The sequence below is a fragment of the Sesamum indicum genome, linkage group LG12, assembly GCF_026168435.1.
Source record: "Sesamum indicum cultivar Baizhima isolate 11 linkage group LG12, ASM2616843v1, whole genome shotgun sequence".
NCBI classification, from domain to species: Eukaryota; Viridiplantae; Streptophyta; class Magnoliopsida; order Lamiales; family Pedaliaceae; genus Sesamum; species Sesamum indicum.
In genome coordinates this window covers 7,793,043-7,816,376 of record NC_142668.1, presented here as the reverse complement: position 1 = coordinate 7,816,376, position 23,334 = coordinate 7,793,043, and the positions used below count along the sequence as shown (strand labels likewise).

The 23,334-nt window shown below is 43.9% G+C and overlaps 3 protein-coding genes across 3 annotated transcripts; 1 reads left to right on the top strand and 2 right to left on the bottom strand.

The window, feature by feature from the left end:
- The first annotated feature begins 7,804 nt into the window (after positions 1 to 7,804).
- On the top strand, positions 7,805 to 10,960 carry LOC148784826 (uncharacterized). Its single transcript, XM_088876526.1, has 2 exons — positions 7,805 to 8,677; positions 10,838 to 10,960. Exons 1-2 carry the CDS (start codon positions 7,805 to 7,807, stop codon positions 10,958 to 10,960), a joined length of 996 nt encoding a protein of 331 aa, XP_088732652.1.
- Positions 10,961 to 10,993: 33 nt separating this feature from the next.
- LOC148784825 (uncharacterized) lies at positions 10,994 to 15,136 on the bottom strand. Its single transcript, XM_088876525.1, has 7 exons — positions 14,525 to 15,136; positions 13,878 to 14,438; positions 13,330 to 13,730; positions 12,245 to 12,765; positions 11,770 to 12,140; positions 11,660 to 11,713; positions 10,994 to 11,473 (listed from the first exon to the last, which is right to left on the bottom strand). Exons 1-7 carry the CDS (start codon positions 15,134 to 15,136, stop codon positions 10,994 to 10,996), a joined length of 3,000 nt encoding a protein of 999 aa, XP_088732651.1.
- A 2,632-nt stretch (positions 15,137 to 17,768) lies between these two features.
- On the bottom strand, positions 17,769 to 23,091 carry LOC105178567 (uncharacterized). Its single transcript, XM_011102061.3, has 4 exons — positions 22,737 to 23,091; positions 20,694 to 22,383; positions 18,645 to 18,816; positions 17,769 to 18,553 (listed from the first exon to the last, which is right to left on the bottom strand). Exons 2-4 carry the CDS (start codon positions 22,353 to 22,355, stop codon positions 17,925 to 17,927), a joined length of 2,463 nt encoding a protein of 820 aa, XP_011100363.1. The 5' UTR covers positions 22,356 to 22,383; positions 22,737 to 23,091; the 3' UTR covers positions 17,769 to 17,924.
- Between the last annotated feature and the right edge of the window lie 243 nt (positions 23,092 to 23,334).

Genomic DNA, 23,334 nt, shown 5'->3' with positions numbered 1-23,334 from the left:
ATGCCTCCAGAGGGGAGAATGAAAGACAACCCCAAGAGGCTCAAGTCCTATAAATATTGTCGTTTCCACCGAGGCAGAGGGCACACAATAGAGGAGTGCCACCACTTGAAAAATGAGATCGAGAAGCTGATTCAGCGAGGATACTTAAAAGAGTACGTCAATCAGGGATCGAAGCCCCAGCCTCAGGACTCAACATCAAAACAGACCGGGTACGGCGACAACCTCCCCACGTGTCACAGGCGGACTCTCTTGTCACACAGCGGAATATATTTTTCGCCCGTGCGGCGTCTTAGGTTTCACCCAACCTTCGACCAGTTTTCGCACATCTCAGAGTTTACCGACTGCTCGTCGCGTGTCTTCGACACTGAAGCTCGCTAGCACGACATCTGAACGCATCCCTGCGCAGCACCGCGTGCCCTTGCGCTCGCCTATCCAAAATGCCCATGTTCGCCGAGGCTCTCGGCCCGCACGCCTTAGCGTCTCTTAGCGGCCGGCCTCGACTAGCTAGTCTGCCGCCATGCGTCTCGCCCACAATCTCGGAACCCGCCGACGCATCCCTCGATGGCAAGGAGCATCCTCGCTCCGCCTCGGCATTACGGCGCTCCGCATGTGCCCGCAACGCTCGTCTCATGTCCAACGCACACTCGGGGCATCCTTGGCTCACGCCTTCGTCGTGGCCATCTTTTATGCCTCGCCCGAGTAGGACCGCACCTTAAGTCCGAGGCCCACATGATATGCCGACATCCTGCCTTGATCCCGCATGGCATGCCCGACATGCCTTCTTGCCTTTCGGCGTGGCTACTTAATTGCCCACAGTGCGGCGTCGCCCCACGACCGCTCATCTTAGCCAACGGACCCCCATGGACGGCTAGAACCGGATAGCGCGTGCCATGAGTTGGATCACGAGGTCTTGGAGTGCTTGCCTTGATCACCCATTCGCACGAGAGGTGTTGCCCCAAATATCTCGTAGCCCGCGGAGCAACCTTGCGCGTCACACGGAACCTCTCGGCCGTTTTGTGCCCAACGTAGGCCGTCCTGGCCCTACGCCGCCCGTCCGGTTCCCATGTCTTTCGAGGACTCTAAACACTCCTTTGAGATGCCTAGAGCCGGCCCTTGGAGGCCCTCCAACATTCCCCCAAGAGATGCTCATTTAGTGCCGACGTTGCCTACCGCCACTGCCGTCGTGCACGGGGAGGGCCGGCTGGAGCTCACCGCATCATACCCCCCTTATAATAGGCTTAAGAAAGTTTTTCCTATTTCTAGCAGTAGAAATTGAAAGGGTTGAGGAGCGCACTTTTTTCGCATCTCCCTCAACCGACGTCCAAATCACGTGCCGCTTGAACTGTAGCGTAGCCTACGACGTCTACATCATAACCCTTGAATTTCAGCCCCATCCGATCATCCATCGCTGAGGAATTGCCCATGCAATATTCTGAAATTACAGTCTCGCCACTGCACTGGCAGACTCTGAAAATCGTCGTTGTTTCTTACCCGAACGGAACCGTCTACCTCTGAAACATTTTGGAGGTGTTCCCAACACTCCAAGGATCTCGCCATAGAAACAGGTTTGCAAATCTCCAAAGAGAAAGCACTCTGCTTCACACATTTCTCTCCTGCTAGCGCGCAGGGTGGCGCCTCATCGTCGCCCTTATATCTCCTTGCTCAAACGTCCTCGGAATGACTTCATACTTGGCGGATAGCATCCCCACACATCAAGGAAGTTCCCATACGAACAGTTTTGCAATCCCCAATTGGTAAGAGTCTCTGCTCGAAGGCCGTTTGCGAACCTGCGTGCCGGCCGGCATCCCCTAGCCGCCCGCACGTCCTCCGCAAGTCACTGCCGGCCGTCGTGCCCAAGGAGCGGCCAGTGACATTCTCCCCCACTCGATCTATTGACGTCCTCGTCAACACATACACGAAGGATTGAGGTGTATGCGGTGCCCAATACTCTCTCTTAGTATCGCGCGACACCAGACCGACCTCCTGCTCTTTTCGAGCGCTTTGGCCCTGAAGTGCCTCTTCAGCACCCCACGTGGTCTCCCCACAAACGGTGCCTCTACCGCACCTGATGTGATCATCTCAACGCAAGTGGAAGTCCGTGTACTCGTCGACACCCTCTTCCCTAATCTGTGCTAAGCTCCCCCACAAAACATAGTGCCTCAAACGCACTCGATTCATTACGAAAATTCAAAGCGGAAGTCTGTGCCTCTCTCTGCGCTCTTTTCCCAAAGTGGGGGGTAGCTCTCCGCAATCGTGCCTCAATGCACTGCATTTCTCATTGTCTGCTCAAGTTGGAAGTCTGTGCACTCCACTACACTCTCTTCCCCATTGTAGCCCATGTTGGAAGTCTGTGCCTCTCTCTGCACTCTCTTCCCAATTGTAGCTCAATCGATTATTTGCCCCCACAAATAGTGTCTGAATACACCCAATGCCGGAAGTCTGTACGCACATTCTGTACTCTCTTCACAACTTTTCAAACGGGTGGGTAGCAAACTGTGCTTCAAGTCCCGTCAAGTGCGCTTCTGAAATCTCCGATGCTCCTCAAGACAGTGCCTCCAATACACTCGAATTGATCTGGAGCGAAAGGAGTGTCTGATGTTTCTCAAGACAGTGCCTCATATACACTCGAATTGATCTGGAACGACTGAAGTGTGGAGTCTGTGCGCACGCTTCGCACTCTCTCCCCCACTCGAGGTGTTGCCGTCCTCGGCAAACACGCAAACCCGCCCCTGCGGTAGACCACACTTGAACCAACTTAAACGCACATGGGCCGGTTGCCCCAAACTATCGGAACGACGCCACTCGTGGGCCGAACGCCTCTACAAAGAGTCCTCTCTTGACTCAGCACAAAAATAGGGTCGCTGCCCCCAAAGATCGCGGGACTGGGATTTCGTTCAAAATGCAACACAAGGCTAAAATTTCTGAATCCTCGCCTGGCCGTCAAACTCAAATTCAATTCCCCGCCCGGCCGCACCATGCCGCTCATGGTACCCGTGGAGCCCGATGCTCCCCTCACGATACTCAACTCGATAGTCCCCATCGGAAATCCCTCAACCAAAGAGCCCATAATATGGTGTCCGAATCCCCTCGAAGAACATTCTCAGTTCAGCTCAACTATGCTCCTGACGAGCATCCAACACACGCTTAGTGGCTGTTCCCACTCAAGCTTCGGACAAGTTGCCGCTTTTCTCATAACGGATGCTTATGCTCCTCTGGTTCTTGAAGCGTGCCGTCATTCCTCTAGACGCACTCTCATCTACCACAACAGCATTCCATCCCACATTTCTGCTTGACCACGCACGGCTCATACCGACCATTGCCCACAAAACGAAGGGGTCTCAACGTCCACTCCTCGCAACCCCAAGGGTGGCTTGTTCCAAGCACCTCATGTGCAATTGTGCCTAAGCACATCAACTTTCTGCTCGTCGTTCCCCGCTGGAAGGTTCCTCGAATCCACATGAGAAGGTGGCCCTTCATCCACCACTCTCCACAAAAGGTGGCATCTCGCACACCACAACGGCCTCAACGCCTAGATCACCTCCTGACTTGCGGTAGCTCCGCACACAAGGTTGCTTATCTCGCAATCGTGGCTCTCGCAGTCCACCCGACGCATCGACATGTCCCCCTCTTGCTCAGGGAAGCCAAGATGAATTCTGAAATCTGATATTCGTTCCTTCCAAAAAAAATTTCAGACCACGGTTGACAGCTCGCTCGACATATCTGCGACGCTAACCCAACTGCCAACCAATATCATCAAAGTTGGATCGTAGCCGCTTGCTCTCTTGAAGCAGCTCAAACTCGCACAAAAGGACTCTACCCAACATAATCTCTGTGGTAGACGTCCCCCAAAATCATAATGTCTCACAATCGGCTCGCTGAAACATTTTAAAGCCCAAGACAACAAAGCCACACATCTATGCCCGAATTACGGCATAATCTTGCCTCAAATGACGGTCTCAACCCAACTGAGCTCTACCTAACGTAGAGGCGTGTACCAATCCAGATCTTCAACTGGGCACAATTCTCTTTGAAGAGCCCAGAACCCGGGTACCGGGCTCTGATACCAACTGTCACGGGCGGACTCTCTTGTCACGCAACGGAATATATTTTTCGCCCGTGCGGCGTCTCAGGTTTCACCCAACCTTCGACCAGCCTTCGCACATCTCAGAGTATACCGACTGCTCGTCGCGTGTCTTTGACATTGAAGCTCGCTAGCACGACATCTGAACGCATCCCTGCGCGGCACCGCGTGCCCTTGCGCTCGCCTATCCAAAATGCCCATGTTCGCCGAGGCTTTCGGCCCGCACGCCTTAGCCTCTCTTAGCGGCCGGCCCCGACTAGCTAGTCTGCCGCCATGCGTCTCGCCCACAATCTTGGAACCCGCTGACGCATCCCTCGATGGCAAGGAGCATCCTCGCTCCGCCTCGGCATTACGGCGCTCCGCATGTGCCCGCAACGCCCGTCTCATGTCCAACGCACACTCGGGGCATCCTTGGCGCACGCCTTCGTTGTGGCCGTCTTTTATGCCTCGCCCGAGTAGGACAGCACCTTAAGTCCGAGGCCCACATGATATGCCGACATCCTGCCTTGATCCCGCATGGCATGCCCGACATGCCTTCTTGCCTTTCGGCGTGGCTACTTAATTTGCCCACAGTGCGGCGTCGCCCCACGACTGCTCATCTTAGCCAACGGACCCCCATGGACGGCTAGAACCCGATAGCGCATGTCATGAGTTGGATCACGAGGTCTTGGAGTGCTTGCCTCGATCACCCATTCGCACGAGAGGTGTTGCCCCAAATATCTCGTAGCCCGCGGAGGAACCTTGCCCGTCACACGGAACCTCTCGGCCGTTTTGTGCCCAACATAGGCCGTCCTGGCCCTACGCCGCCCGTTCGGTTCCCATGCCTTTCGGAGACTCTAAACACTCATTTGAGATGCCTAGAGCCGGCCCTTGGAGGCCCCCAACATGCCCCCAAGAGATGCTCATTTAGTGCCGACGTTGCCTACCGCCACTGCCGTCGTGCACGGGGAGGGTCGGCTGGAGCTCACCGCATCATACCCCCCTTATAATAGGCTTAAGAAAGTTTTTCCTATTTCCAGCAGTAGACATTGAAAGGGTTGAGGAGCGCACTTTTTTCACATCTCCCTCAACCGACGTCCAAATCATGTGCCACTTAAACCGTAGCGTAGCCTATGACTTCTACATCATAACCCTTGAATTTCAGCCCCATCCGATCATCCATCGCTGAGGAATTGCCCACGCAATATTCTGAAATTACAGTCTCGCCACTGCACTCGCAAACTCTGAAGATCGTCGTTGTTTCCTACACGAACGGAACCTTCTACCTCCGCAACATTTTGGAGGTGTTCCCAACACTCCAAGGATCTCGCCATAGAAACAGTTTTGCAAATCTCCAAAGATAAAGCACTCTGCTGCACACATTTCTCTCCTGCTAGCGCGCAGGGTGGCGCCTGATCGTCGCCCTTATATCTCCTTGCTCAAACGTCCTCGGGATAGCATCCCCACACATCAAGGAAGTTCCCATACGAACAGTTTTGCAATTCCCAATCCGTAAGAGTCTCTGCTCGAAGGCCGTTTGCGAACCTGCGTGCCGGCCGGCATCCCCTAGCCGCCCGCACGTCCTCCGCAAGTCACTGCCGGCCGTCTTGCCCAAGGAGCGGCCAGTGATACCACGGCAGTGGTTATAGCTGTGATCTCTGGGGGCCCCGCTGGTGGTGACTCGGCCAATGCAAAAAGGGCCCTTGCGCGAGCAGCTGGTGGTGACTCAGCCAATGCAAACCCTTATCCAAGTTCACAATATTATGTTGCAGCAAGAGGATGAGATTTCGTTCGGCCATCAAGATTTCGACCCAATAAAAAATCAAAACAACGACGCCCTGGTCATCTCCGCCACGATATCCAACTTTTGGGTCAAAAAAACTTTGGTGGATAGTGAGAGTTCTACTGATATTATATTTCACGACGCGTATGTCCAATTGGGGATTGACAACTCACAACTTCGGAAGGTGAACACCCCTCTCACGGGCTTTAGTGGAGACATGATCCAACTAGTAGAGGAGGTGGCACTACCATTATCCCTTGGTTCTTATCCAAAGAGATCCACGAAGTTAGTGAAGTTCCTCGTGGTGAAGGCCCCATCTGCATACAATGTCATCTTTGGGAAACCAAGCTTAAACCTCTTCCGAGCGATAGCATCTACTTTCCATTTGAAGCTGAAATTTCCACTCCTGACGGTGTGGGGGAAGCCGCGGGGAACGAGAGAATGGCGAAAGAATGCTCATGAATACCCTTAAAGATCGCGCGAGAGGATAGAGGAAGCAACCGATCAAAAAATGAAGAGGAAGATAGCTGATGGGGGACAAGAGACAACAGACCCTCCGGAAGAGTACGTTGGAGCACCTTGTGGGGAAAAAAGAGTCGAAGCCGTGGAAGAATTAAAGGTGATCCATCTCTCCCTAGATGGCGAGAAGACTGTAAAGATAGGCACGGAGATGTGTCAGTCCACTGAAGAAAGTTTAACACGATTTTTGGTTGAAAATGAGGAAGTGTTTGCATGGAGCATGATGGATTTCTATGGAATCCCACCCGGCGTCATCACTCACCAGCTTAATGTAAATACCGAAGCAAAATCCGTGAAGCAAAAGAAAAGGATATTCGGACTAGAGAGAAGTCAAGCAATACAAATGGAGGTGGATAAGCTGTTGGAAGCCAAGCACATACGCTTGGTGCAATATCCAGAGTGGTTAGCTAACGTCGTCCTGGTCCCGAAGCCAAACGAGAAATGGCGTCCCTGCATCGACTTCACAAATCTGAATAAGGCATGTCCAAAGGACCCCTTCCCCCTCCCGCGAATCGACTTGCTGGTTGACTCAACCTCCAGATGTGAAATGTTAAGTTTTCTTGACGCGTATCAAGGATACAACCAAATTTCGTTGGCGCCTGAAGATCAAGAGAAAACGAGCTTTGTCACAGACCAAGGAATCTTCTGCTACAATGTCATGCCGTTCAGCCTAAAGAATGCCTGAGCAACGTATCAACGGCTCGTCAACGACATGTTCAGAAATCAGATAGGTCGAAATATGAAAGTATACATAGACAACATGCTGGTTAAGAGTGTCAAAGAACAAGATCACGTCACGGATCTAGAAGAGTGCTTCCAAATCCTAAAAGCTTTTGGCATGAAATTGAATCCCGCTAAGTGTACCTTTGGGGTGCGAGGGAGAAAATTTCTTGGTTACATGATCTCCGAAAGAGGGATAGAAGCGAACCCCGAAAAAATCAGCGCTATCATGAATATGCGCCCTCCCAAATCAATCAATGAAGTGCAAAAGCTCGCCGGAAAACTGGCTTCCCTGAATAGGTTCATTTCGCGGTCTGTGGATAAGGGCCTACATTTCTTCAAAATACTTTGCAGTGTGGAAAAATTTGAGTGGGACAAATCTAGCCAAGAAGCATTTGATGCGCTGAAGAGGTTTTACCTCTTCGCCGCCTCTATTGACAAAATCAAAAACGGGAGAAACCCTCTACCTTTACTTGGCAATTTTTCGAGATGCGGTTAGCTCGGTTTTGGTACGACAAAAAAATAGAGAGCACCACCCCGTGTACTATGTCAGTAGGATGTTGCAAGGGGCCGAATCCAGGTACTCCCAAATCGAAAAACTAGCCCTCTCTTTAATCACCGTAGCCAGAAAATTGAGGCCGTATTTTCAATCGCACCAAGTAGGGGTACTGACGAATCACCCCCTGAAGCAAGTACTTTCAAGTCCAGAGCTCTCTGGAAGAATGGTCAAGTGGGCTGTAGAGTTAAGTGAATTTGGTGTCGAATTTCAACCAAGACCAGCCATTAAGGCTCAGGCGCTAGCTGATTTCATTGTAGAGTTGGCATATGATGAAGCAGGTATCTCTACGCCTTCCTGGAGTCTACATGTCGATGGATCATCAACGTTGACGGGAAACGGGGCTGGAATAGTTTTAGAGAGCCCTGAAGGTGATAAGTTCGAGTATGCGATAAAACTGGAATACCCCTCGTCTAACAATGAAGCAAAATACGAGGCATTCTTGGCAAGGGGGGAGTTAGCCTTAGCCGCCGGGGCGAGGAAGATTACCATTTACAGCGACTCGCAATTGGTGGTTAACCAGATCCAAAGATCATTCGAGACTCGAGATGAAAAAATGGCTAAGTATTCGTTGAGAGCAAAAAATCTACTTGAAAAATTCGAAGAAGCCTCTATTGTCCAGGTGTCGAGGACGGAAAATGTCGTAGCTGATCAACTGGTGAAACTGGTGAGTTCAATGGCAGCCATCCGAAATAGAAAAATCACTTTTCTCTCAATTATGTGCGTAGACTCAATACCTCCGAGCTGGAAAGAAGATATCGTCAGATTCCTAACAAACAGAGCCGTACCAGAGAACCAAAAGGAGGCAAAGGTATTGAGAGGAAAAGCATCCCGCTTCGTAATGGTCGATGGAGAATTGTACAAACGTGGTTTCTCACTGCCCCTCTTAAAATGCCTAACTTCTGAAGAGGAAAATTATGTCCTGCGAGAGATACACGAGGGAATTTGCGGAAACCACCTCGGAGGAAAGGCCCTAGCGGGAAAAGCCCACAAGCAAGGTTTCTTTTGGCCAACTATGCTCTCCGACGCGCACAGATTGGTTAGGCGATGCCGGGCGTGCCAAGAACATCTCGAGCTTCCTACTCGTGCTAAAAAAATTAAATAAAAGCTACATAATAAAAAACTAATGGTAAAATAAATTAAATTAAAAATCAAATAATGTAAATATAAATTTAAAATTAAAATTAAATACCAATAAATTTATTTACATAAAAAATAAAGAGAAGCAGTCCTGGTTCTGGTCTGTTGCTTCCTATTCGTGCTAAAGAGGCTTGGTTGCATCAATGCCAAGTCAATGAAGGAGTCCATTGGTGGGTTAGTTGGAGGGTTAATATAGGTGAACACATCCATTGAAGGCTGGAGCGAGCATCGACTATAGCATGAGTTAGAGATTCCGGAGCCCCTATTCAATGTGCTTCATGTGCCCGCAGGTATTTGTCGATAGGGGAGCAACTGAAGTGTTGATGTTGGGAATTTATCTCCGTAGTGAGCCCACAGAGTAAAAATAATTATTATAGCGGAATACAAATTAATATAACAACGATTACAGATTTAATGAATGACTTTAGATATATGTGCAAGAACAACAACAGTATGTATTTTAAGCTCATAGGCCAAATCCAGTGAAGGGTCTCCCGCGGCCACTCAGACTGGCAACCTCACTCACCGGTTGCAAGTTTTAACAGAAACTGTAACACGATCGACCAAGGACCAAAGCACAACCAACCAAGACCACTAAGGATCAATGATATGTTCACAAAGAACAAAGGAAATTTTTGAGGTTCTAGTATTATTCTATCGTATATGAACAAAACTAGAAAAGAAAGATTTATAGTGGTTGAACATTGAAGATGAAGACGGTGGAAGATTTTCCAAAGCCATGGAAAACGGTGTTTAGAGAAACAAGGGAGAGAGAGAGAGAGAGAGAGAGAGAGAGAGAGAATTGAAGAAGAAAGAAGAAAACAATCGGCTGAAGAAATGAGGGGGTTTGGAGGGAAGGATGAGGGTTAGAGAGTTAAGAAGCCGGGTTATGGAAGTGGGTCGGAGTTAACGGGTCAGGTTGGTACGTGGACCGAACTACCATCCAAGTGAGTGAAGAATTGCGCCGTGGGTTTTTGCCTACCATAAATGGTCCTGGGTCAATTATTTTCCAACAGTTGAGTCGACTGGATCATGACATGGAATGTGTCTCTGACGCCATTCCCCAAGATGCATTCTTTTTCATCCCTTTTGCGACCACCTATTGATTTTAGTTTCAATAAAGCCTGCAATAATCACTATATAAAATTTACACTTCCACCCAAAAAAAATAATTCTGTATGTATAAATCAATCAGTAAACTCAATTCTCTTATCAGCTTTTTCGTGTTGCAGTTATTTGGAGGAAGTATGCGATCATGAGCAATAGCTCACCCGTCAATTGAGACACCTCATCATAGCATCTATGTCGTATGTTGTATTCTGCCTTAATGTCACTGGTCTCCCAACCATGGATAGTTCAAACATATTCTTGCAACCACTATACAACGGCTAGCCTACATCATGTTACATAGTGTCAAAAATTTGTCGGACAACCCTAATAAGTCATTGGCATGTGCTCCGTCATAGTGGGAACTAAAACCTACCACACCGAAGCAAGTGGAATATTGGACTTATGAGCCTATGACCAGCTTAGTCATCATACGAGGAAAAATAATATGGACTAACTACATTGAAAATCATCATCTGTTTCCAATTTAACTGCTCATAATCACCTGAATTCATCATCATCTCAAATGCAACGGGAGCTTGCTCATTACATGACACAAGATTATCAAACTCTAGCTGTTTTGCCTCACCACGTGATGTTGTTAAAAACCTCACAAAACATCAAAAGTTTGCTGAGTGTGGACGAGAAGAAAGCAAGAAGAAATCTCTGTTTCATAGCTGAAAAATATCAGACTGAATTGCTGCAAATGAGTTTCGAACTTGCGCTAAATACAGAGACTTCAACTGACTCATAACCGTCTATAACTACCTAACTGATTCAGCTATGACGTGGACCAATCATCCATAGAATAAATGGCGTGTATGCCACATAACAAATACAACACAAAGATAGAAGAAGCGTGTAATGGATGACACGCTTCTATCCGGCATCGAACAAAAAGAAACCAGCAACTTCATCATCTTCTTTGCTGAGTTCTATATCATCAACACAGGCAGCAGTAGCAGCAGCAACAGAAGAAGAAGCAGCAGACACTGGAGACGTCAAGGATGTAGCATTCTCAACAGCCCACAAGTGGGACGAGGGTGCAACGCAACAAGACCCAACTTGCGAGTAGGAATGCGAAAGACTTCAGAGACAACGATTTAGTTTAAAGGTCAGCCAGCTGCAAAGAGCTACGAATGTGCAAAGGAGCTAAGAATCCATCTTTATAGGCAGTGCGAACTACATGGCAATCAATCTCAATGTGTTTCGTACGCTCATGGAAAACGGGTTTAGCCATGATATGTAAAGCCGCTTGATTATCACAGAACAAACGCACAGGAAGAGATAATTTGATACCAAAGTCAGACAACAAATAGGAAAGCCACTTAAGCTTACAAACTGTCGACGCCATACTTCGATATTCTGCTTCTGCGGTGGAACGTGAAACTGTGGACTGTTTTTTTGTCTTCCAAGACACCAAGGCATCCCCTAAGAAAATGCAGTAGCCTGTGAGCGAGCGGCGTGAGTCAGTGCAAGACGCCCAATCGGCATCGCAATAAGCCGTCAATTCAAAGGAACATGTGGCAAGAAAAAACAGCCCTTTTGATGGCTCTCCCTTAAGGTAACGAACAACATGTAGCGCGGCCTTCCAATGGGCAATACAAGGATGATTCAGAAATTAGCTAAGCTGCTGTACCGAGTGCAATATGTCAGGACGGGTGAAACCCAAATACAATAATCGGCCAATGAGTCATCGATATTGATCCGGTTGTGGAAGTAGAGCACCACAGTCCCCACTAAGTTTAAGGCCAAACGGAAGAAGAGTACTCACAGACTTCGCAGACACCATTCCAGTATCACGAATGATATCGTGAACGTACTTGGTCTGAGCAAGATAGAGACCATCAGAGTTGCAAGCAATTTCGAGCCCCAGAAAATAACGTGTAAATAGGTCTTGACAGATTGAATAAGCTCCAAGGATGGGGCTGTAACCACAATGTCATCAACATAAACTAGAAGAGCCACTAGGCCAATATCCGTCGTCTTGGTGAAGAGGCAATGATCATAAGCCAACTGAGAAAAACCAAAGTCTGTAAGCTTAAGTGTGAGCTCGACGTTCCACTGTCGAGAGGCTTGCTTCAAGCCATAAAGGGATCGCTCCAACTTGCAAACAAGGCCAGGTTGAACAGAGTATCCCTCCGGTGGTTCCATATACAAATCCTCCTCCAAGTAGCCGTGCAAAAATGCATTATTCACGTCCATCTGGTGCAAGGGCCACCCATAAGCAGCTGCTACAGCGAGAAGTACACGCACTGTGATCAGTTTTGCAATAGGAGAGAAATTGTCCGTATAATCCACCCCGGCTATCTGTGAAAAACCCTTCGCCCCAGGCGAGCTTTGTACCTTTCCACCGAACCATCTGCCCGCAACTTCGTTTTGTACACCCACTTGCACCCAATTGGTTTCTTTCCAGCTGGTAGAGGAACAAGAGACCATGTATGGTTGTTCTCCAAAGTAGTGATTTCAGTTTTCATAGCATCGAGCCACTCTTGATGCTGCATCGCCTCATGATACGACTTAGGCTCCTGAAAAATTGACATAGAGGCTACAAAGTATGTATATGCGGCATTACAAGGATGAATGATGCAAGAGTTAGTGACATTAGAAATAAAATCCTCAAGCCAAATTGGCTTTCGAGAAATTCTATTTGAACGACGAGGAACGGGGGAAACAGCACGAGTGGAAGCGTCTATAGATGGTAGTGGAGACATATGCTGTGAATGAGGGGACTGAGACACAACAGGCTGAGGGGAAACCAAGGAGGAAGGAGACAAAACCGCATCAACGTCTAGTGAAACTAGAGGCAACGAAGGCGAGGAATCAGAGGAGGAATCGTTCTGCGAGAAAGGGAACTCTCCTTCGTAGAATTGGACGTCCCTGGAAAACAAAACAGAACGTGAGTCTAAATCAAATAACTTGTAGGCCTTTTGGTGCATCGAATAACCTATGAAGACACACTTTAAGGCTCTAGGATGGAACTTTGATTTATGAGGATTTAAATTGGTAGCAAAACATAGTGAGCCGAAAACCCGCAAGTGGTTATATGTAGGAAGGTATCCATGGAGTAATTCAAAAGGTGTTTTTCAATGTAAAAGTTTACTAGGAGTTCTATTAATCAAGAATGTGGCAGTAAGGATGGCGTCTCCCTAGAATCTTATGGGAAGAGATGCCTGGAAGAGTAAGGGCCGAGCGACATTCAACAAATGCCTGTGTTTCCGTTCAACTCGACCATTTTGCTGAGGAGTGCATGTGCAAGAAGACCGATGGATGATTCCTAAATCAGAACAAAGAGTTTGACAGTCGTGATTAAAGAACTCCGAACCATTGTCAGATCTTAAGGTTTTAATGGTACGCTATAATTGGTTAGAGATCAGAGAACAGAAATGCTTCAAGGTAACAGGGACTTGGGATTTTTGCTTAAGGATGAAGGTCCAAAGACACCGTGAATAATCATCAAGCAACGTTAAAACGTATGTACCCCCCAAGAGATTAGAAGCAGCATATGGTCCCCATAAATCCATATGCACTAGTTCAAAAGGAGCACCAGAATAAGAGGAGCTAACAGGAAAAGGTACACGAGATTGCATAGCTTTATGACAAACGTCACAAGGAGTTTTATCATTATCAACACTAAAAACAATATTTTTGAAGTGTTTGACAGCTTGTAAAGAAGCATGCCCTAGACGTTGATGCCACAAAGTTTGGTTGTTAGATTGTGTGCACGACATGGCAAGACCACTACCAACACTATCCATGGCAGAAGCAAAACTGGGATGAGGTCTGAAAATGTATAAGTTCTTGAACAAATGAGCTATGGCCAGGCTCTTCTTACTGTCCTGGTCCTGCAAAAAGCATGATTCTTTAGTGAAGAGAAGCTGAAAGGAAGTGTGAGCACAGAGTTGGCTGACAGATATTAGGTTGACAGAAAATTGAGGCACAAAAAACACGTTATGTAGTGTGATTTCATCGTTTAATTGAACGTTGCTCACATAAGTAACAGCATTTTTCGAACCATCTGGTAAATGGATGAAGTGTGGAGTAGCAGGTTTAGCAAATGAATGAAAAGATGCAATGTTCGCACATACATGATTGGTAGCCCCCGTGTCAATGATCCAAAAGCTTAAATCAATACCAATTGGCTTAGCAGTATTACCTGCAAACTCCTCTTCAAATTGTGCAAAGTTTGCATGGCTAGTAATAGGATCCGAGGGAGCATTCGCCTTTGTCAGCAGCTGAATCAATTGAGTCATCATTCTCGTGGCATTGTCCGGCACTCCTTCATCTTTAACATCAATATTAGCCATAAAAGCTCTCCCCTTTTTCTTCTTTTCATTGAGCGATTTATACCAATCAGGTATTCCGTGCAACTGGAAGCAAGTGTCCTGCCCATGTCCAGGTTTGCGGCAATGTGAACAAACCACAGTTCGTCTTTCTGCTGCAGTAATTCGCTGCTTTTGTGCATATTTTCCATCATCTCTCTTACTGCCTTTAGAGAATAGTTGATAAGCTACATTATTGGTGTTCATTTCCATGGATGTGTGTATCATTCTCTGTTGTTCAACAGCATAAACCATTGAAAAAGATTTCTCTACAGTTGGTAAAGCATAAGAATCTGACTGCGTTCGTTACTAAAAACCTCATGAAGCCCCATGAGAAACTGCATCAGTTGCGTCAGTGAAGCAAGTTGATCAATCTCCTCATTAATCCCACAAGTACATCCTCCACACTTACACCTTGGTGGAGGAGCCAAGCAATTAAGCTCATTCCAGAGTTTCATGACCTTTGTCAAGTAGGCGGTAAGGCTCAAATCCTGCTGAGCGACCGAAGAGAGCTCCCTCTGCAATTGATATATTAAAGGTCCATTGCTTCGTCCGTATCGCGCCTGCACTGCTAGCCAAAGTTCACGCGAGGTGCTGCAATACATGAAGGACTCTACTATGTCCTTCGACATGAAGTTCCAAAGCCATGAAGTGACCATCAGATCGACGCGCCTCCATTGCTCAAAAATGAGTGAACCAGGCCCTGGTTTTGAGAACGAACCGTCTATGAAGCCTAGCTTCATTTTCGTTCCAAGGGATACATATACTGCTCGCTGCCACACCAAAAAATTTGTACCATCCAGCGGCGAAGATGTTAACGCCAGCTGCGAATGCTCAGAAGGATGAATGAAAAGCATGTCCTTCTCGTACTGAGACGATGCTTCACCTGTTCTATGTCCCATAGTCGACGACGCTGCTTCATCCGCCATTTTGAATCGAAATCAATAAGGTATGCAATCACTGCAATGAGGTAACCCAGAGACCTTCACGTAGAAGGCTCTGATACCATGTTAAAAACCTCACAAAACATCAAAAGTTTGCTGAGTGTGGACGAGAAGAAAGCAAGAAGAAATCTCTGTTTCATAGCTGAAAAATATCAGACTGAACTGCTGCAAATGAGTTTCGAACTTGCGTTAAATACAGAGACTTCAACTGACTCATAACCGTCTATTACTACCTAACTGATTCAGCTTTGACGTGGACCAATCATCCACAGAATAAATGACGTGTATGCCACATAACAAATACAACACAAAGATAGAAGAAGCGTGTAATGGATGACACGCTTCTACCCGGCATCGAACAAAAAGAAACCAGCAACTTCATCATCTTCTTTGTTGAGTTCTGTATCATCAACACGGGCAGCAGTAGCAGCAGCAGCAGCAGCAGCAGAAGAAGCAGCAGACACTGGAGACGTCAAGGATGTAGCATTCTCAACAGATGTTCGATCTAATTAATTATTCACAAAAATCTTTCTAAACATGTCGACATAACCTTGTGAGTGGTTTTGAAGTTGTGTTATTTCACTTATTGCATTGCCATCTAATCTTTTCAACGTTGATATATGCATGTTGATTTTAGCACAAATATTATAAAATTATAAACGCCCGCCTCAAGGAAATAGTTCTATATAAAAAATAATATTAGTAGGTTTAGAAAAATTACTGAAAACACCTAGAACTAAAGTTTTACATACTAAAGCTCATAAAACATTTATCAAACTTTACTTTTAAAAAGAATATTAAAATTAACATTTACACTTGCAAATTTATTAGATAGTGCTTAAAACAAATTTGTATGAAAAAATTAAGATTCTAAAACAATACTTATCATAATCATATTCATGATTTCATTTTATTATCAATATTTCATCCATTAAACATCAAAATAATGCGACATGAATAACCAAATTTTGAGTTAGCGGGGAAAAAAAAATGGCTGCAATACATGAAAATACACAAAAAAAAAAAAAAAGTTAAAAACAAACGCATAAAATTAGAAAAAAGTATTATGTAATTGTATCAAGTAAACAATGAAGTATTCTCCATCCTATTTTCATTTGGCAAAATTAGAGTTTTATTCTTGCAACTTTATGTCATTAGTAAATTTTGTCCAGTAACCTTTTTTAGTTATACATTTAGTTCTTTTTTTATCGAATTTAGTTCCGTACTTTACATATTTGGTCATTTTTTGGTAGATGTAATCATGCTTTTGCACATTAGGTCCATCGTTAAATTTTTTGGCCAAATCATTTTGCCAGAATGCTATGTTGAAAACACTTTATCTGCCACATGCACGAGCCACAGTTTTTATGACTTTTAAAAGCAGCGGGAAGATCTTTTTTCTCAAATTAAATTCTAGCTCCTTCGATTTTCTTTTTTGAAAGAAAAGAGAATAATTGCTTGAAATTTTTGTCTTATTGAACAACTCCAGCGCACTTGGACTTCAGATTCGAGCTAAAGAAACCGAAAAGATGAGTGAAAGAAGTTGTGGATCAAGTGTTGTGAATTGCAAATGTGGGAAGTGAGCTCGGTTGAAGTGTTCATGGACCGACGATAATTCGGAGATGATAATTCGGGAAAGAGATTCTACTAATGTGAAGACAATAAGGTATTGTCACGTTTTTTTTTTTTCATAAATTTTTATTTTTATATTTTGATTCATTTGTAGAAAACAAGACACGACAAACATGGGTGTGATTTTTTTCTTTTTTTTTTTTTTTGTGGGAGGATCCTCGTATATGCCAAAGGGCAATGATTGTGATATTTGGGTTGCTGTAAATCTTCTTTCAACAACCTAAGAAACGATTCTTGAGTTGTTCAAGACGACAACAATTCCAAGCAATTCTTCCCTCTTCTTTCGAAGAATAGGTTTAAGTTGGGAAAAAGTTCTTCCCGCTGATGGTTTAAAACCATAAAAATTGTGGCTCACGTGACAGATAAGGTGTTTTCAACGTGACATTCCGACGGAATGATTTGGCCTAAAAATTTAATGGTAGACCAAAATTGTAAAAGTATGATTAAATCTGTCAAAAAAACCAAATATGTGAAGTGCAAGATTAAATTCGCCAAAAAAAAAAGGACTAAACGTGTAAAGTTACAGAACAAAAAGTACTGATAATTTTAAATTACACGACTATAAATTTAATTTTGCCCTTTTATTTTTAAGGTTCGTTGTTATACGAATGCTTTTACATGCAGTGCGCGTGTTTGCTAGTGAATCAAAAATTCCAAATTATCTGAAAAGAGGCTAAGACAGCATACATCATCACAGCCTAGCCACATAAAAACCTAAGGCTAGGAGGACTTTGCAAGCCACAAGCATATCAGTTGCGACCTTACTGCAATGCAAACTGACACTTCTGATACAATCCTACATAAGGTCTTTATAGACAGACATCCCTTGGATACTACCGAGGGCCGATTCTTGACCGCTCTTTCATATGAGCATTCCGGTAGTGAGAAATCTCATACTCGCAACTGTCAGCTTCTTCTGATTAAGATCACGTTAATGTTTCCGTTCCACAGCCTACTTCGAAGAATGACATGTACAAGAAAGTAATTTCATGCCAAATCGCTAATTCATCACTCTTTGTTTTTTTGAATGCCAAAATTGTACGTATACATGTGTAGGACAATCTAACCACACTTACACAAACAGCGCGTAAATCAGCACTATGTGTAAACGAAAAATGAGAGGGAGAAAAAATCTCATTCATCAATCCCAAAAACTAGCTAACTCCAATACCAATTCATCGAATAAAGATTTCTCCAATTCTGTACAAATAATTGTCGTACCTTCTTCTAGCTCGAACCATTTCTCTAGAGCCTTGTTGGACAAGCTTTTGCTCGTTTCTTTTTCCTGGCTAATTAGCATCTTCCATAGCTCATCTTCAACGTCATCACGTCTCAAAGAGGAACAAAGGTTTCTTTTTATAGATGCTGCACAGGGATGGAAGTTTACTACTGGATTAAAAATGCCCATCAGCCCTGAATTTATACGGTCGAAGAGAAGCCGCCTCTCAGTCTTCTGCCAAGACGTCTGTTTGTCATATTTTTTCTCTAGTGCCACAAAAACTAAGGGGCTTATTGGGCATTCCAGGGAATGCCATGTCTCGAGATCCAATGATTTCATACCACAAAAACCAGCCTCATCTAGAACATCCACCAGGTAAGAGAAATTCCTACTTTCATCATCTCCTAGCCACCTTTTTACTGTTTTCGCATCATGGAAGACATCACCAAAACATTCCTCGGAGACGTCATCATCGGAGACAGCCATCACAGACTCTCCAGAGTAAGTTTCTTCAGTCTCAAAATTTAAAGCTTCAAGTTGCAACTGCAGATCTACGAGTCACCAATATGAAGAATATTATCATTGAGCCCCAAAATTCTCCAATTTGCAAAAAGTAGTTAAGTTCTGTAGCATAATCAGTACCTATGCCATCCAAGAACTGAAAAGCAGAAGAATATTGTGCACTGAATGGTTCCAGAACTGAGTTAGGACTATGCTGATTGGTTTTCTTCCGGTTGTCCCGAAACTCTGGAGGAACAATTCTGGAACTGTTTGAATAAGAGGATTCTTCCTCAGAAAATTCATTCAATGATGGCTGCATCACAGAAAACCGTATGTTATAGTGAAATGAGAAAAGAATAAAACATAATGATGCACCATAAAGAAAAAATGTAATCTTGTTGGCAGAAATAGACATCATCAGTTACCAAATTATGGGAAAAAGTAGATGAATGCATAGGAAAAAATGAGTAGGTTAGGCAAGTTAACTGGGCTTTCCATGGTTAGAGAACACTACGGAACAATAAAGGCGCATCATTGAGAAGGTATCTTCAACAATTGCTTTGTATGTGAACTAACTTTGCCACATAAACATGATAAATAGTAAAAGAAAGACCTTTTTAACAAGAATGACAAAGTAAAAATATATCATTTTTCGTGCTGTAAAGAGGAAACCAGTAATTGTGAGATTCTTAAAACTTTTCAACAGAAGGTGATGCAAATTGTAGTATATTCTCTGCAGAAACTTGTCAGACTTCATGTTGAAAAAAGGCCAATTACAATTCCCTCCCACAGCTGTTCATCACCTCCAAACATCATCTAATATTATTAAATTCTGTGCCACACCGACCACTGCTTTTGCTTATTCTGAGGGTCATGTATACTGAAAACGTCAATTGCATTTAATCTTCCATGGTAACACTTCAAATACTCCTGTCACTGCGTTTGTGGATGAATATGTGGCAAAAAAGCCCAATGAAAGGGATTTGTTGATCTGGCCAGCAGTTACTTCATAGAGAATTTTCATATCGCCAATATAAGAGGTTTCATCATGTGCATTGAGGAAACATCAGCATGAAGTTAGGTTTGACCTAGGTTTGACCTCAGTAGAGCTGAATGGCAGGAAATGGTGGGACAATCGGCTGGGGGTGGCAGTTTGTTGGATGAATAGGAGTGGTCAAAAGGTTACTAGGCAGCCAAACTTAACATCTACTTGGTATTTATCTAATGAAGATATGTCTGCTTCTCATTGAAGTGATAATAATGCATTTGAACTCTAATAAGCATTATAATTAGAGTTCTTAGCATGTTTCCATCTAAGTCAGACATTATTGCTTCGACCAGTCTATGGAGGATATCTATTCTACAATGGGTTTATGAAAGAAATAAACGAGCACATATTGTGATTGACAAATTAGCAAGAGATGATCCTGTTGCAAAACCACTATTTCCCAGTGAACATTAAATGGTGGTTAACATTAAATAGACTTTTAGAATAGGTACATCTTTGGTTCCATTTTCAATAAGTCAGAATTAGTGCTTTTTCAAAAATTTACTCATTGCATTTTCAAGAAGTAAAATGTAGTGGCTTTTTAGCAAACATGTTCTATCAATTCTTAAGAACTTCTCAACAAGCACTTATTGGAAAGTGCATTTTCTAGTTGGACTTCCATTCCAAAAGTGCTCCCAAACATGCATCTAAATCTCTCGGAAGCTTTCACAATTTAAATGAAACATACAGTTGTGACAAAATAAGCTTATAAATATGATGCTACGGAGTCGCTAAATATATGAACAACAGATAAGAGATGGATCATCAACTAGGTTTGGCTAGAAATATGCTAATGGTTTGGTTGTCATAGATCCGTCCAAAGTGTAGTGATTGAAGTGAGTAAAAGCATTCATAAATCATGGGACAAATGATATACATTTTGCTGACACAACAACAAGAAACTTTTCAGCAGTGTGGCAGTTGACTATGGATTTAGCAGGGCAAATAATAAGTTAAATTCAATTGTAAAGAAAATATGGCTTCACAGGCAGAACTTTTTACATCTGATGGCTTTGTAGTGAGCATTAACACAAGAGCTAAGACTGAATAAAATTAAAGAATAAGGAATAGTTTCAGGTCAATCAAATGTGAGTGTGTGTGTGTGTGAGAGTGAGAGAGAGAGAGAGAGAGAGAGAGCGAACCTCTCTGCTGGAAACTTCCTCCACATAGCAAGAGTGTCCACCTTCACCTGACAAGATACCAGGATTTGATTCTGACTGGGTATCACCATAGGTTCTAGAACAAACCAACGCTTCTACACTAGCATATGCGTCATCATTAGTATATGGAGCAGCTACATTACTGATCAATAACCTTGAAACCCTCTGACTAATCTCAATTTCTCTATGCGTATCATTCTCAGAACAATTGTTCATTTCGTCCTGAAAACCTTGGATGTATGCTTCAGGGTTACTATTTTCTGAAGTGAACCTAGAGAAGCAACAGTTAGACTGCTCGGAGAGTTCAGAACTCGGCAACATGGTGGCATTCACATCAGAAGAAGTCTTAAATTGCTTATGGCTGCTCCCACCTTTAGGTTCTAAGACATCTTTCTTGCAAACCTTTTGCTCCAACTTGTTATCTCCCACAGTAGATTCATCTTGCTTCAAGTTACAGCCTCTTGAAAGGATCTGTTTTATCGCTTCAAATTCAAAAACTGGCAAGCTTTTTATGCAGTCATCCTCCCAAACATCTACGCTGCTAAAACCTGAAGGACTACTAGATGAGGAATTTGTAGACTGCAGACTCGATAGACTGTGTAAACCATTTCTACCAAGCCTCAGATTCAAATTTCTTTGCATTAATTTCTTATCAGCCAAAGCAAGCAGTTCATTAAGAGTTCCGCCCCCTCTAGAAATTCCAATTGCTTGAACCGATTTTGCTGTTTTCCACCTTTCAAAGTTTTGCCTTTTCAATTCATTGGGCAGATATGATTGACCTAGAGATAGATGTTGATCGTTCCCGTAATTTTTATAATCATTTTCACCAGGACAAGAAAGCACCAACACATCTTCAAATTTGCTTCTGTGTCTTTCTTGTAGAGGGTTTCTGTTTTTAGCTCGGGTGCATGGAATACAACTACGTCCGGGGGACACAATACTATTGACTGATAGCTCTTTATATGTTAGCTCATGGTGGTGTTTCTGGCTTTCATGCCTTAACTCCCTCTGTTCTCTATATCCTGATCTGGAACGTCGATCCAATTTTACATCTGCAAGATTATATGGTACCTTCTCCAACTCTTGTTTGAATGCACCAGTGCTAGTTGGGAAAAGCCGAGGCTTATCTATTATTTCTGGCGGAAATTTAAATGATTTGTTTGTGTAATCAATACCAAGCTCACCAAGCTGATCTCCAATCAAGTCAGGCTCAAGTTTCTGCCGATATCCCAGAACATTTCCTAGAGCACGGTGCTCAATTCTTTTGCCGAATGATCTTCTGTCATCATAGCTGGCTCCAGACAGTGAGTCTGAGACTGAAATGCCAGCAGGTTTTGGGCTTCTTATACCTGTTTTTACCTTAGTATCACCCGAATTAATGTCAAGATCATTATCATTCTTAAACTTGGATATCTCTCCAGATGCACCCTTTGCTCCATGCACAATCTCTTTATTCCTTCGCCGAACTGAAATCAAACTCCCTGGTCTTGCACCTACAGAAGCAGCCTTGCGGACATAAGTGTCGGACAGTACTCTGCATTTCTCAGGAGACGGTTGCTGAGGGCGCAATTCATCAAAGCCCATTAATGCTGCAATTACACTGTCTGTATTGTTTGGTTTCCATCTCTTTTGGCAATCCTTCATTAGATCAATAAATTGTGCTTAAAAGTGACTGCAAAATGTAAAACAATAATCAGAATTCCGACCCAAGAAAAAATACACCCCATATTATTACACTTCCGAAGAAGAAAATAATATCCTCACAAACATAAATTGCTATAAAAGGAAACAAAAACAAAAACGAAAAAGGCAATTGATATCTTCTACAAGATATAAAAGGGCGACAAGATCATTCATGTATAAGGCCAACTGACTACCAACTTCCATTTCCAAACATTCAATCACTTCCCCACACCCCAGCCTACCCACTCCATCCCCGTACCGATATTCAATATTCCACCCAAAATAACAGCAAACAAACTCCAACAAGCTCACTTTCAGACTCCTCCGGAAGAATATCCATACCTAAAATTCTGAAGCGAAAAAGGAAGAAAAAGACCGCCAAGAAAACGCCCAAACCGCTGCTGTCCCGCCAAAATTCCAGCAATTCAGCCCTCCCAAATCAACCAAACAAATCCAGTTTTCCTGATTCTTGAAAGTAAAGTAGGGAAATCCCACCAAGAATTTCTGCAAAAAAGAATCTCACAAAACTCCGGCGGCGCTGCAATTCTGCCGCTGCCTTGATCTTGGGCTCCTTACGTTTACAGCTGTTCCTTGTCCCCAACAATTTCTTGATGTCTGTTGAAAATCATCAGTTGTAGGCGCCGACATTAGTGTGGTCAACGCGATCGTTTCGCCAATGTTTTGGAATGGACCATTGGCACAGTGACAAATAGTGTCATGGATAGTGATTTCCACTTTTTTTAAAAAAAATAAAAATAAACAAAAAAGTTTCACGTGTTATTTTACATATTCTTTGGGGGGAAATAGAATTTTTTTTAAATATATTCACGAGTAACTTTTTTTCTAAAAAATAATTAATGATAATTATAATGTATTTATATTTTAAAAAGCCAAAATGATAATAGAAAAATAAATAAATAATTATGATTTTCAAAGTTAC